Source organism: Girardinichthys multiradiatus, chromosome 4 (genome assembly GCF_021462225.1).
Source record: "Girardinichthys multiradiatus isolate DD_20200921_A chromosome 4, DD_fGirMul_XY1, whole genome shotgun sequence".
NCBI classification, from domain to species: Eukaryota; Metazoa; Chordata; class Actinopteri; order Cyprinodontiformes; family Goodeidae; genus Girardinichthys; species Girardinichthys multiradiatus.
In genome coordinates, this window is record NC_061797.1 from 33,292,582 (window position 1) to 33,308,059 (window position 15,478).

General features: G+C 37.9%; 2 protein-coding genes across 3 annotated transcripts; one reads left to right on the plus strand and one right to left on the minus strand.

Annotated features, from left to right (window-relative positions):
• The first annotated feature begins 2,453 nt into the window (after positions 1-2,453).
• On the plus strand, positions 2,454-12,396 carry LOC124866865 (ADP-dependent glucokinase-like). Of its 2 annotated transcripts, none has more exons than XM_047362877.1 (7): positions 2,454-2,685; positions 4,351-4,510; positions 4,731-4,921; positions 5,013-5,109; positions 6,258-6,394; positions 7,279-7,415; positions 9,573-12,396. In XM_047362877.1, the coding sequence occupies exons 1-7, from the start codon at positions 2,490-2,492 to the stop codon at positions 10,134-10,136; spliced, it is 1,482 nt and encodes a 493-aa protein (XP_047218833.1). In that variant the 5' UTR covers positions 2,454-2,489; the 3' UTR covers positions 10,137-12,396. The 2 variants fall into 2 exon arrangements, with proteins under 2 accessions (XP_047218833.1, XP_047218834.1); XM_047362878.1 differs by having other exon boundaries at positions 2,553-2,689.
• Positions 12,397-12,609: 213 nt separating this feature from the next.
• LOC124866867 (dynein regulatory complex protein 8-like) lies at positions 12,610-15,368 on the minus strand. The gene is made up of 7 exons (XM_047362881.1): positions 15,344-15,368; positions 15,119-15,200; positions 14,545-14,617; positions 14,326-14,402; positions 13,410-13,452; positions 13,251-13,317; positions 12,610-13,141 (listed from the first exon to the last, which is right to left on the minus strand). The coding sequence occupies exons 1-7, from the start codon at positions 15,351-15,353 to the stop codon at positions 13,023-13,025; spliced, it is 471 nt and encodes a 156-aa protein (XP_047218837.1). The 5' UTR covers positions 15,354-15,368; the 3' UTR covers positions 12,610-13,022.
• Positions 15,369-15,478: the final 110 nt, after the last annotated feature.

Here is a 15,478-nt window from a genome sequence, read left to right on the forward strand (position 1 = left end):
AGCTCTTGCATAAATGGTACTCTAGTGAGTCCCTCCTTCTGCCACTTACCAACCAATCAAAATGCAGGAAATCACCTAAGTTCATGGGAAGGACAAAATGCAGTCTAGTCCCACACAAAGCATCTAATGTCCCTGTTCTCAATAACAAGCAGGGGACACCAACTCAGGGGGGCATGCCTCAGTCTATTTTGCCAACATATGACTGAGGCAGTTATGCTATGAGGCTAAGGATATGCTTTCTCTCAGTCAAAAACCTAATATGAATTTCTTTTTTTAGACTGAACATTGAATACACTAAATTGATTTCTAACACTTGGATTTTCAGGATTCTTTAAAATCAGATTACTGTGGTATTGAGTCCGAGATTGTGGCTGGAATGAGATCAGAAATGTTTCAATGACTATAAAACGTTTCCTTGATATGATGTCATGAAGTTCATAAATGTTTTAATTTGCAGGTTTTATGCTGCTTCATCGCCAGAGAGTGACGCACTCCACTTAACAGTCAATGGACAAATGACTCTGCTCAGACTGACATCTGAGGGGGGAAAATTCTAGCGCCTTCAGTTTCTAAGTGCATTTTTAGATTGGACAAAGACTTCCTGATAACAATTTACTCTTATTCAATGGTTCTTGTAGACCAAGCTGTTTACGAGTCTGTTTTAGGGCACTCCCACATTTCATTTTATTTGAATTGCTTTGAAACAGGATGTGACATTATACAGATGAATCAGCTTGTTTCTGTCACAACTCTTGTTTTGTACTGGTGAAAATTGTAGGCGATTTTAGATTAATGCATGTTAGAACTCACTCAAGTATGTAAAAGCACCCAGATGAGCAGAGGTGTGTTGCTTGGAACATAAGTGATCATACAGTGATTGCTTGCTGCTTTTTACTGGCAAAATATACTCTGTACTAAGAAATGTCAGAATGTACTGTCTGTAATGGCTGCCTGTTTTGGGTTTTTAATTTTTTATGTAGATTGGAATAAGATGAACTGGGGTTTTGACTGCCAGTTATGATCAGATGTTAGGATTTTTTTTCATCTGAATTCAATAAATCAAACTTTTGTTGCCAGTATGGTGGTATTTCTCAGTTTGTAAGACTAGTAAAAAAAATGTGGGTTGATGTCAGAAAGCTGCAACTCATAAAATAGCAATACAATAAAAATGCATTTACATATTTAAGAGATTTTTATGCATCTTTCACACAAAGGTCAATGAGAACATTTAAAACTATATACATTAGACATTGTTAGTCTATTCAAAAACATCTTTATTGCATACCTGTTATAACTTGTTCATAATAAACTTAATTAAAATGGTGGATGTTATTTTGGCTTTGAGTTGTTTTGAAATGGGGTTTGGGTTGTTTTCATATAGAAAGGTCTCATTTAATATCTTCAAATGAACTTATTTTTCTTTTGGGCATTGGGGAAATTTTAAGTAACTTCATCTAATTTTCTTACAGACACCAGAAGAAAATTATTTTGTCTTTCTTCGGAGACCGTTTAAATTATTTACCCTTGGATTGTGATACCGGAAAGGTAGGAATGCAGAGAGAATAATCAGAGCTGACCTTCCCTCCATCCAGGACTTATACAGGTCTAGGGTCAGGAAAAGAGCTGCTAAAATCTCTGCAGACCCCACACACCCTGCACATAAACTGTTCAGAGTTTTACCTTCAGGCCGCCGCTACAGAGCACTGTTCACTAAAACCAGCTGCCACAGAGACAGTTTCTTCCCCCAGGCTGTTTCTGTGATGAACATTCAATAGAGTACAAAACAACAGCATACAGATGTTGCAAATGCACCATTTTTATTATATATGTGTATATTTGTAAATTGTAAATATGTATATTCTGTAATGCAAAAACAAAACCAAAGAGCAAAGTGTACCGAAGTCAAATTCCTTGTTTGTATGTACAAACTTGGCAATAAAGCTGATTTTGAAATAATAGAATATTGAAATCGTCATTTTAAATTCAACATTTAATGACTACATATTTAATCACATCTTCAAATAGACGCATCTATATTTTCTATGTATTACAATTTTATTTAAATGCGAACATTTGTTAAACTGTTTATTGTGTTATGTTAGTCCTCCTTTGGTTCAAATTAGACACCCAACTCGATGTTTGTTGAAAATAAACTGCCGGTTAAAATGAACGTGGCTCGTTTTGTTCACCGTAATCAGTTTTACTGTTGGGATGGCGGGGCTAAGTAAATGAAACGTAAACTAGTTAATGATTAACAAAGCGACGCTAGAAGGAAATTATGCTAAAAATAAAGATACGTCAACATTTTTATTACTTTTCTATTTGAATAACCATATAGCTTTAAGTTTCCGCACAGTACAACCTCGCCCGGGACACTCGTGATTTAAAAACAAACGCGCAAGCCACACTGGGCCGCTTGCTCTTCCGGGAGGCGGAGAGTGTTTGTTTAGTCAGCCACCCAGAGCCGCCGTAGGCAGAGGGAGCGGGCGATGATGGAAGGGGGAAGCAGGCTTCCGTGGACGAAGTATGGCTCTGTTCTGTCCTTGTTCGTGGTTCTGTTAGCTATCTGGTTCCGTTCACCGCAGGACACAGTGCTGGACGACCGGCTGGACACGGTGTTGTCGTCTCTGCTTCGGGCGGAGAGGAAAGTCGGGGTTAATAACGCCAGACCCAGAGTTGCAGTTGGTAGGTGCGAGTCCTGAGAGCTAGCTGCCACTAGCTGAGCTGCTGTTCTGGGGGTTGATGTGGACCCTGATGATTAATAAATGTTAGTTTCTAAACATGTAAAGTTCCTAACATTGAAGTCAGATGCTGCAGATGACCTACTTAAATTTTGCTCATTGCTACTGTTAAACGCGTTAAACTACATCCTTATACCTGTGTATTATTGTATTATGTTGACCCTGGCTATGAAATGTTATGCAAAATATATGTAAAAGCAAAATATAAATCTACGCTTAAAATAAAATAATAGCGAGAATTCATAAAGTTTTTGCCAGTGAAATAGAAACCAAGACGATCTGAGCTAAAGTTAGATGTTGAGGACCACCATAGTGTGGTGGAGTGTAGTCTGACAGAGTGCCTTGTTACCTCTGGAACATTCTTCCCTTAAAGGTGTTCTATTCCCACTCCTCTTCTATCTGTACACAAATGACTGCACCTCATCGGACTCGTCCGTGAAACTCCTTAAGTTTGCAGACGACACCACTGTCATTGGACTGATCCAGGATGGTGATGAGTCTGCATACAGACAGCAGGTGGATCGGCTGGTACACTGGTGCAGTCAGAACTACCTTGAACTGAACCCACTCAAGACTGTGGAAATGGTGGTGGACCTTCGGAGAACACCACCCCCATACATCCCCCTCACCATCCTCAACAACATTGTATCGGCCGTGGACCACTTCAGGTTCTTAGGAACCACCATCTCTGAGGACCTGAGATGGTCTTCACACATAGACACTGTTCGAAAGAAGGCCCAGCAGAGACTTTACTTCCTGAAGCAACTCAAGAAGTTCAACCTTCCACAGGAGCTGCTGGTCATCTTCTACACTGCCATCATTCAGTCTGTCCTGTCTTCATCCATCTCAGTGTGGTTTGGCTCATCCACAAAACAGGACAGGTCCAGACTGCAACGAATAATCAGAGCTGACCTTCCCTCCATCCAGGACTTATACAGGTCTAGGGTCAGAAAAAGAGCTGCTAAAATCTCTGCAGACCCCACACACCCTGCACATAAACTGTTCAGAGTTTTACCTTCAGGCCGCCGCTACAGAGCACTGTTTACTAAAACTAGCCGCCACAGAGACAGTTTCTTCCCCCAGGCTGTTTCTCTGATGAACATTCAATAGAGTACAAAACAACAGCATACAGATGTTGCAAATGCACCTTTTCTATTAGATATGTGTATATTGTAAATTGTACATTTGTATATTCTGTAATGCAAAACCAGAACAAAAGAGCAAAGTGTACTGGAGTCTAATTCCTTGTTTGTTTGCACGAACTTGGCAATAAAGCTGATTCTGATTAATTAATTACAGTGGTTTCTATTTATACTAAGGCTGTGGAGATAGGCACCAGCTCCCCTGCACAGAAACGCAGGTATAGACCGTGGATGGATGTTACGTTTTTAGTAGAAAGCAGTAAAACAGGGTACTAGTGACAAAGCAGAATGACTTTAGCATAGATATTTTCATCTAAATGAACTGTGCACTTTAGTGTTGTTCTCCTCAATTTACTACAGTGTTTTTCTCTTCTTCTCTGCCTTAGCTGCAGGTATTCAGTTGTATGCCTGCTGCAGAGGGAAAGTTTGGTGTATGTTAATATTTCCTCTTCTGTCTCCTTCCTCAGGTTTTGGGGGTTGTGTTGACCTCATAGTAGATGGTGTGTCGTTCCTAAATAAGATGGGCGTCTCTCACACAGACCAGCCGCTGCACCATGACTATCTAGAAAATGCTGAACAACTGGCTCAGAGCTTTGCCTACTTCTTTGCACCAGGAGCTGCTGCAGAGTAAGTAATGTTGGACGGAGAGCAGCTGGTTTACAGTAGAAGTTGTGAGCTTTTAACAGTGTAGGAGAACAAAGCCTATAAGGCTTAAAGTCAGTGGTGTTGCATTCCTTTAATATAAACTAGATGAAGATAAAACAAGAAAAAAGAAGTCATGTTACAGATACTTTCAAATCTTTTTGATATAATATTGTCTCTGCACTTTCTTTTCTCCCCCCTGCAGGCGTTTTATGATTAATGAAACCCTCTTTAGTGAGCTGGTCGAGGGCGCCCGTGACTTACCTGGAAACAGATGGTCTGTAGGTGGAAATGCTCCTGTGATGGCCGGTCGAATGGCAACAGAGGGATGTGACGTGTTGTTAGGAGGAAGTTTCAGCCCCGATTTTACTGAGGTTCTGTCCCAGCACATTGCAGGTACATAGACCTATACAAATCTAGATTAAAAATGACTTCTCTTTTATTCTTTATAATTTTTAATCTCCCTGTCGTTCGTTTTTCTTCCCAGTGGCTGGTAAAATGATAGAAGAGCCAGACATACATCTGATCCTGGAATATTCATCTGGTGCCAGCTGGGGGACCTATACCTCACGTAGAGCCAACAGGTTTTTAATACAAAGATTTTTGGTTTGTTTAAAGTGAAGCACCTCAGGGACTTGTGGCCAATTGCAATTCGCCAGTTTTTGTTAAAGTTGATTTTAACCCATTCTGATTTCTCTTTAGGAATTAAAATTAAAAGCATTCAAAAATATTTTTATTCTAGCCTTCCTTCCATAAACGGTTCATAATGATTTATATTAGAAGCAGGAGTAACATCATGCAGCTATATGAGAGACCAGTTGCAGTAAAACAGGGTTTTTATAGTTTAAAATAACAACAAAATGTTTGAGTTTACATTTTACTGTCTAGGAGCCAATATTGGCAATTAGCTCAGTTAGCTTTGCTTACTGTAAACATCCGTCTCTGTATTCCCTGAAGAATGGAATAATAATTTGCCTTAGATTTCCAAAAAGCTGCCAACGAGAGGTTTTTTATTCCTGGCCTGCTGAAGTTGGCTCCAGGTCAGTTTGCTCATAGTGAAGTTTTGCTCCATGTTGTAGCGGCATGAATGAAAATAGAAAACACATTTTTCGATTTAAAGAGCTTCCCACAGCCTTTTGCTTCGTTTTTAAACTCCTCACCGAAACCAAAAGACAAAACAACTTCCACACCGAAGAGAGTTGTTGTTGGCAACAAATGGAAAATGTTGGATTTTAAGCCTGACTGGCCAGTTAAACTTAAAATCTGTCACTGTCTGATTTTCTGATGTATCTTTAATCTATAAAAGTCACTTACTTCTAAAGTTTTAAATGGTTTAGTCTTGTCTTATTCAACTGACCTCCTCAGACCTACACCCCAGTGAGAGCACTCTGGTCAACCAGCCAGTTTCTTCTAGATGTTCTAAGGTCCAGATTAAAATACAAATATGATTGGACCTTCCCAGTAATTCTATTTCCAAATTATTTATTCATTTACACACTGCTCAAACCCTGGAGTTGCTGAAATGAACATTTCCTTTTAATTCCATTGGTGAAAAAAACTTTAGCAGATGAATATTTTTGTTGTGTTCTTACTGTTTTATTATTTTACTACTCATTTATTATAACGTTTCAATCAACTTCATGACACTGTGATTCAGGTCAGCCTAGATTGTTTTAAATGTGAATATATATAAATAAACTTGACACTGACATGTTTTGTTTGTGCTCCATAGATATATCATTCACAGTGATGCCCATAACCCCTACTTGGACTCCTTGGAAGAGTTTGCTGAGAAACTTGAAGACTTCAAGCCTGATCTGTTAGTGGTGGGAGGGCTTCAAATGATGGACAACTTCCCCTTCAATTCAGGTAGGAAAACATGTTTTTATCTGCTGTTCATGTGGGCAGTCCACTTCATTATGTTGACCAAGTGAAATAGGCAGAAAATAAATGAGCATTTTTCAGCCAATCCTGCTTGGATTTGGTAATACCATGTAGTGTTTGGCAAGTGTCTAAATGAGGAATATCTAAAACATGTGCAGCTCTTTCTTCTGTTTTTGAGGAACACATGTGAAGTTTGAAGGAGTGACAGGCCCACACTAACTCCAGTCAGTCTTTTGCTGAAAAAAACCTACAGAGAGGTTGTTTTCCCATTTCCTAAATGATGAATATTGTCCTTTTTAAAGGGAGAGGTGTTTTAGCAGAAATCTTTTCTGTAACAATCCCAGAAGAGAAGATCTTAGCTGCAGCTGAGTGGTTCAGATAGAGACCAATACAGGCTCTCCTTTACTACTCTTTCATTGGTAACGTCATTGAAGCATGTATGAATAAAAAACTAACACTGGTATTGTTGGGAGAAACCCTAATTCATTAGGGCACTTCCACATATTACAGATTACATATTCTGTAACTTACTTTAGATTAAATTTCATTTGTAAGATTCTGATATTCTGTTTGCGTTTTCTGCATGACAGACAAACTGGGCCCCAGTTAGCAGTAGTCACTGGGAAAATATTTGCCATGACAGCTGAAAAAGCACGAGAAGAACAGGTTATACCGAACTTTTCTCTCCGAACCATTTGAACAGCAGAATAGACCCACATTCAGTTTGACCCTTTGACTGCAGTTATGGTTTCTTTTAGGTTCTCTGTCACATTTTCACATCAGACAGTTTTTTGTTTGCTTCCTTCCCTCCTTGTTGCCCGAAGTGCCTTTGAGCCTTCCACACGTTTTTCTCCTCTCCATTATTCCAGGTGAGCGAGAGGCGGTCCTCTCCCAGCTGGCAGACCTGCTGACCTCCTCATCTCCTCAAATCGGCATCCATTTTGAGATGGCAAGTTTTGTGGAGGAGAACATAGTAGACGACCTTCTTCACTATGTCATCCCCCATGTATGTATGACTGAATATTTAGATAAGGATAGAATAAACACTCAGGTGAGGGTGTAGAGTCAGCACGTGGCCACAGTCTCACAGGTTCAGTCAGATAAGGCAGCGTGTTGAAAACACTGAGGTGATACCAGGGAGGTGGACATTAGATTTGTTTAAGTAAATCTGATTTAAATCTACAAACAAAACAGTCTGACTTAGTTGGAGGAAAATCTGTCTGATTTTCTTTTGTTTCTTTTCATGTGGATGTTGAAACATAACTAATGAATACTTTTCTCACATGCAGCCTGAAAAAAACGATATGAAACTTGGCAAAATATGGACTTTTATTAGACTTTGCAAGAAAAACATCTAATATTTAGTTTTTTTAAATCAAAATTTAACCACAGAATGTAATAATTTAACACCATAACTAATGTTTATTTACTATAATTCTGAAACAGCAAGTTCTTGTTATAGATATTCAACAATCGGTTTTTGTGGCCAGTTTTTGATTTTATAAAGTTTTGGCTCTGATTCAGATTTTAGCAACTCCACGTTTCTCTTGAAGAACTTTAAATAACAAAAAAATGCCTTTTCTCCTCTGGACAGGCTGAAAATTGAACATTCAAAACAACTAAGAGTCTTGTTGTAAAACAAATAATTAATAATTTACCAAAAATAGCAGAAAGCTACAAAGCTCTCTCTCTTTGCACCACTCAGGTTTACCACTCAGGGCAATGGGCCAGAAGTATCTATTGATCAAACACAAAGAAAAGGTAATTACAGCAGATCTCCTATACAACACATATTAAAGCTTACTGTAATTGTTTTGTTACATCTCAGAATAAATAACAGTGGTGTCCAACTATGATGCGCTGTTAAATAAATACTTTATTTATTGTAATTATACTGACGCCTTACAGGGCAATTCTGTCATGATTGAGCATTCATTATTTATATTAGGAGCAGAGGCAACACAGTCAGTGTCACACAGCTCTGCAGGCTTCACTATTATATAAAAACAACATAATAGGGTTAACATTTTAAACTGTCTCTAGTTGCATCTAGCAGTTAGCGTGGTTAGCATTACTAACAGTAACTTTTGTGTATATTCAGTGCAGAGTAAGGAGACTCATGCCTTAACTTTGAGATTTTATAAAGACCACCTACATTTTGTAAAACCAACATTTCCCATGAGCAACATTGGACTCATCAAAAGAATGAAACAGATCAGTTTTACAGTAATATGTTCAGACTTCTGTTCTGCACTGAAACTGACCTTCCTGTTAAAAAGTAGCTGCCTGAATAAATATCAGATGTGCCTCTGTAGAAAAAAATGACTTTCCTAAGCAGAAGTTCACACTTTTTGTGCTTCCACTGACTTTAAATTTGAAACATCTCACTGATACTGAAAATAGCTGAGTCTTATTCACTCCGTAGCCACTTCCTCACCAAGATGTTGCCATTAGTGCTATCTGGTTGGCCTTGTGTGTTGAGAGTTTTAGTTTCCAGATGGCCAATCAGAGGTGGTCAAATGGAAAATCTGCCAAATCTGGTCACCAGCCCATTTCAGGGTACTTCATAAGTGTTTTAGTGGTGGTTGCAGTTTATTGCACTGGGCAAAATAAAAATCACCTCTGTGCATATGTTAGATGTTAGGATAAAAACAGAATTAATAAGTTGCTGAGCTCGTTATCACCAAACACACCTGAGGTCACTATGATTAGGATAATAGATTGAAAATGGCTGCTCTTTGAAAACCACTCTATGTATTTAAGGAACTATAAAGCTCATTCAGGGAAAGATTGGTCATTCCTCCATGGTCAGACATTTTAATACACAATTAGATACGTAAACTATGTTTCTTTTTGCTCTTAGTTTTTATTAATTGCATCATAAGATATTTTTAGGCTTTGTAGTGGCCTTTGTAGTGTTTGTGTGTCAGTGTCTGTTTTCTCTGGTTCTAATAAAGTTTCCCTAATGGCAAAACTAAATTTATCTCATCGTCTTATCCTGTCTACATGAAAAAACACCATTCCATCTCAGCTGCAGTTATTTACAAAGAAAAAATCTATACACTTAGATGGTTGCAGCAAAATACCTCACTTTGTTAATGTTTTCTTTTCTTGTTTTCTTTTCTTTCCGCTTTTGACATTGATCCTGATTCTTGTTTTCCAGGCGGACTCTTTAGGCATGAATGAACAAGAACTCCCCAATCTTCTCAGCCTTCTAAAAGGCTCCAACATCACTGTGCTGTCAGACCCAAACCCTCGCGTAGCTACTGTCCTCGACCAGATGAGGGAGGTTTATCGCATCCTGAACCAGCGCTACAAGGATGCTAACTCACACAGTGAGGCCAACAATGGTAAATCAAAGGGTAAGCCACTGACTCGTCTCCATGTCCACACTCTGGCCTTTCAGGCCATGATAGTGACGCACGGCTCTCAGTGGAAGAACACCATGTCCGCTACAGCCAAGGCGTCGCTCACGGCTAACCGTCACGTCTGCGGCTCAAATGACATCGACCTCAGCAAAGCTAGGCTCATCATGGACGACTCGTTCTCCATTAGCCATCGTGAGGGCAGCCAGCGTATCCCGCTGCAGGAGACCAGGCCAGTCAGCTGCTGGGATGAGGACGACTACCAGATCTGTGTGGCGCCAGTGCTGGTGTGCACTGAGGTTTATCAAACTGCAGGTGGAGGGGACAACATCTCAGCTGCTGGCTTGGTTCTGCAGATTTAAAAAGGAACACCAAATGGTCCTTTTGACCCTGGAAAGTTTGTGTAGGTGTGATGCACCCTACCCTGCAGGTACTGATATGGCTACAAGACTACGGATATCACATCTGCTGCTCCTGGCCTAGATGAAAAATAGGAAAAACTCATTATTGTTACTTAAGAGTCAGATCATGGGTATTTCTATAGCTTACTCGGTTCTAACTTCTAAAGGGAAGCAACAGTAATAACTGCAATTTAACATTTATTTGTTTTTCTAATCTAACTAAACGTTCTTTAGTTTACTCTCAAAATTAACTGTTTTCCTTCTCTTCAGGACAGTGTCACTGATCCACCCTCCGCTGCAACAATATTAATACTTAGTTGCTACTTTATTTCTACTCTAGTTTGATTTTTAGCAAATAATCATCTGGCAAACAGTTTGATTCTCTTTTACTCTGATAAATCTGCTCCATCATCTGACTCCAGTGATTTTAATGGCTTGTTCTTCTATTTCTCTGAGGCCTTAAAAAAACTTGACACATCTGGATGAGATGAAGAGGCATGAAGTTCTGATGTAATCAGATGTAGATCATAGGTTTCTTTTGCAGCACTCAGCAGTTATATTATGATTTTTGACCAAGATTTGCACAACCATCTTTTGTATGATTAGATATATTTAGATTTCCTCCTGGAACGCAGTGGACATTTGATGAAAGAATCAGAAATGATTAAATCTGTTTCTTGGCAGGACGTGAATTACAAATGCCTCACTTGCCTTTTAGCAAATAATTATATTGTAGATAGGGCGAGTGTTAAGTGGAAACCTGTCAGATTCAAACTGTTGAGATACCTTATGCCTCTGCTTTCTCTTTCTCTGAGGTAAATTCTCCATAAAATGCTTTGGGTTCTCCCAGTATATGTGAAAATTGTGCAGAGGTTCTGGTATGTCTGTGTTTGGACTGTAATTTCTCTGTGGTTCAGTTGGAGTGAAATAAGACAAAATGTGAAGAGAGTGCTTCTGGTTGCTGGCTATAATTATTTCCTCTGTATCTCCATGATCTTTCAGCTTATTCTTTCATCGCCTTGTTTATGGCTCCTCTAAAACCAAATGACCCATGTGGTTTGCCGTAGACAAGCTGCATTTCTCATTATATTGCTGGATTAAGTGGAACAATAGCTCATCTTTAGTTTTTTGGGATTTTTAAACATGGGATTGTAATCTGTACTTGAAACCAATGTTAATCAATATAAACACCATCGATACTTTGAAGCAGTGGACCATTGATGAAGTATATATTTCTATGTTTAGTCCTATCTCCCTCATAGAAGATTATAAGGCTCATAACTCATGAATTAACACTGGTGCTGGTACCAGATGTATTGTGACTTTTCAACCCATGCTTCCTTTTTTTTTTAAATAACACCTGAACATTGTACTTCTAATTGCATTACATTTATACATTTACTTTGTTTTTATTCACTAATGCAACTGAGCTTTAACTGAAATGAAGCCAACTCCAATATTTTCTCACTATGTGCGAATCAAACATTCCAGCCGCTGTTGTTCTCTCCTGTCTGGGAGAATGAAATATGTTTCGGCCCCATATTGTAACATATAAAGTAACAATTGTTTTCTTGGTTTAAAAAGATCTCTTTTTTTAATGAGCAAAAGCAACTTTATATGTGGAACACATGGTTTTTGTTACAAAGAAAGAGGTCAGAACATGGGAATAAAATGTGAAAATCCCTTTAAATCTTTGCTGTATTGATTTGATGGCAACTGGTGAAGCTGAGGGTAAATGAGCCTTAATCTGTTTTCAATGTTGGTGTTTGGTAAAATCCGGTTGTTTAATAGAGCCTATTTCTCTTGATTTCTATTTGGGTTTTTTTTCCTTATGAATTTGTCTTAAGTTGTAATTTAAAGGCTAATTTGCCAGTGCTTTCCTGTGGACTGAAATACTGTAGCATGAATTCATACTCACTGGGGAACTGTCACAGCACTTATCTAAAGTAGATAAGTCGTATTATGTGTGTTTTACATCTGTGTGATTGTTTCATGCATGTTGAATCATTGCAGAACCATCTGAGATAAAATTACAATCTTATCAGCAATCATTGCTTTGTTTATTATTACTATTAGTTATGTTTTTTTTTTTTGCTGCAAATATAAAGCAAGCATTAGCTTTACTTCTGGCTATAAAGCTGAACTCTAGTTGGTGTGATACGTCATGGCGTCTCGATCACAGCATAAAGCAGCACAATTAAAATTGTTTTTTCTCTTCTCATCCTCATGTATAGCAACATCATTTCACACCACTTTGTTTACATTACTTCCACCACTGGGTTGCCGTAGCAACTCACACCACCTTCCTGATTACTGTTACCTTTGAAGTGCAGCATGAGATTCTTGCAGTATGATCATCTTGAGTAGAAATACTATGATTTTACTGTATTTACTCAAAAGTGTAAAACAAAAATATATAATATGATCTAATTACTTTGACTTAAAACCCAAAAGTCTTTATTATTTTGATATATCAAATTCACTAAGATAGAATAATGAAAACTTTTACATTTAGTAGAACGGCACACTTTCTGGCTGTTCTGTTCTCTATGGAGCAACACGAGTACAATCAGCTGATAACTGGTGAATTACTCAGGCTATCTGCTTGAGAAGAGACTAAGTAAAGCCAACTCAACACATCAAACTGGAAACTCTTGCAAGGGTGACAATTTAAATTAAGCCCATGTTTACTTGAGGTCTTGCCATAGCAGGCCTATGTGCCACCTGAGAAATAATTTAAAACATTAAAAGTTATCCCAGCATAACAGGCTGGATTATTTTCAATAAGTGTATTATACACTGTACAGGCACTATAATATCTAATGAAACAGCTTTGGCTGACTCTTCCTACATGCCAGGATCAACGATGAGTTTGTCGATTATCTTTGGGTAATATATAACATTCTCCTGTCGATGAGTGTGTGTTTTTAGCATCTCATCCATCTCCCCTTGAGTGAAAGGCTCACCTGGTTAAAACGACACACCAAAATGTTTTTCAAATAAAACACACTAAGACTGCTTCCACATTTCATCACTAATATTAGCTTCCTTTTCCCCTTAAAATTCTTGCTTTACCTTTCTCCATCATATACTTTGTCAGCTCTTCAGGTTGAAGGTAACCGTTCTGGTCTCTGTCCAGAACCTAGAACCAGAGTTAATGTTATTTCTCGTGTGGAGATGTGAATTCTCCATATAGTGTCAGTGACAGGATAAGGAAGTAAGAGCCAATTTCACCTTGAAAGCCTGTAAAATCTTGGTCCGAGGGATGGGAGGAAACCTAACAGAAACATGGAAGCACAGTTCATTTTTCCAATATCAGACGACACATGCTTAGTATTACAGAGCCCAGACTGGACTATTACCAGGAACATTTTCTCTGTAATATTCATTTAAAAAAAAAAAAAAAAGATTTTTATGCTGTTTTAGGATGTAAATGAACATGTTTTCACTCAACTTTGAACAGAAGATAACTGGAATGACTCCAAAATGTCACGATTTTACAAAGAAAAGAGGACAGGATGGATGGATGGATGGATTACTTTGTACAAACTAAACTTGTACATTTATGATGTTATAAAAATTTAATGTTTTGACAGCTGCTAATGTTAATGTTCACAGGGGATCAGTTCATGAGAATAACCCTGAATAATATTTTATGTAAGACAACCACTGTTTTCTTAAAAGAAATTCATTATCTCATCATCATGCCAAATGGAGGAGGACAATGAGAAGCATTCAAATCATGTACCAACTATATTTTTCTGTCACGTGAAATCGGAGGCTCAAAATCTACTTTTATGACTTTTGTACATAATCAACATAAACGTTGTACACAAAATTCACAATTTCAGCTGGTTTTCCACATTAATTTCACATAAGTCCACAAAATAGCTCAGATTTTACTATACACATTTGCAAAATTATGCTAATTGAATGGCAAATTTATGGCGAAAGCATTTTATGTGAGGAACTCTATGACCATGCACTCATAACACGATAGATTTTTGTCTTTATAAAACATAGGCACATAAATTGATGATCAAACTGCTGTAAAAGAATGAATTACTAATGAGGTTTATAGCAAATAATCTCTTAAAACTGTATCAAAATATGCTGGTAAATATCATGGAGCCAAGATAAATTGTCTTACTTGTTCTCCAACAGGACTTTGGTCATAGCTGGAAGAAACTTCTCCAGATGTACAATTTCTGAGTTATCCTCTTCCACCTGGGTAAACAGAACAAGGTTCTTGGGTTTTACTCTTTAAACTGACACTTGCTCCTTTTGAACTATTTGCACATGAACAGTAGCCTATTATATGACGGGTTCCTTTATGTATCTGAACAATAAGCATAAAGACTGCTCTAACCTCGGCTATGAATTCGCGTATGTCTGCTTGAGTGGGGAAGCAGCCCAGAGAATATATAATGGTCCCAATCTCCCTGGAAAACAGACATACATTTAGTTCAGAGAGTTTTGGCATAGATCTGCTTCATACAGAAACTACACTACATCTGACCCCAATGTTTGGTTTCAAGCTTTTTTATAGTTATCATCAATAGAAGAAAGCAGTAAAAAAAAAAAGAGACTCAGTTATTCTTTCTAACTTCTAGTCGAGCCATATTTATTTTTCTTCTGGTCAGTCTTTTATCATGTTGAGTCTACATTTTTACTCTTTGTTTATTTAATAAAAATACGATTTACCAGTAATAAAATCTATATTTTCAACTAAAACAACAAAAACAAATGTGCAGATTCTCAAAGTCTGAAAAATTAATTATTACAATCTCAAAAAGAGTAAAGTCTGAAATGTCTACACTTCTAATAAGCCGTCATCTCCCATTTCCTCATTTAAAAAAAATGAACACAACAACCTATTATTTTAGTTATATTTTACTAAACAATTTTACAAGAATTGTATCGTGACTTAAAGCTTTCCTCACCGGACGTCCACCGTGTTGTTGTTCTCGTAGTCAAACAGCTGAAATTCGGCCGTTATCTTCTTACTAACGGCTGAAATGTTTTCTGAAACAGAGACGAGCAACGAAGCGCTGGCGAGTTTATAAAGATACAACCCTGAGTTATATATGTCCTAAAAATTATTTACAGAACTATTCTAACTTTGAATCAGTAAACTGACTTATTTAACTCGTGCGAACCTGGTTTACCTTCCGCCATCTTTCAGTAAGTTTTCCTCCTGTTGCCCAGCAACCGACCTGTGTCGCGAAGGAAAGATTTCCTTCCGGTGATACCATACGTAAAATTAAAATTAAATTTAAAATGCGTTTTAAAAACACACAAAT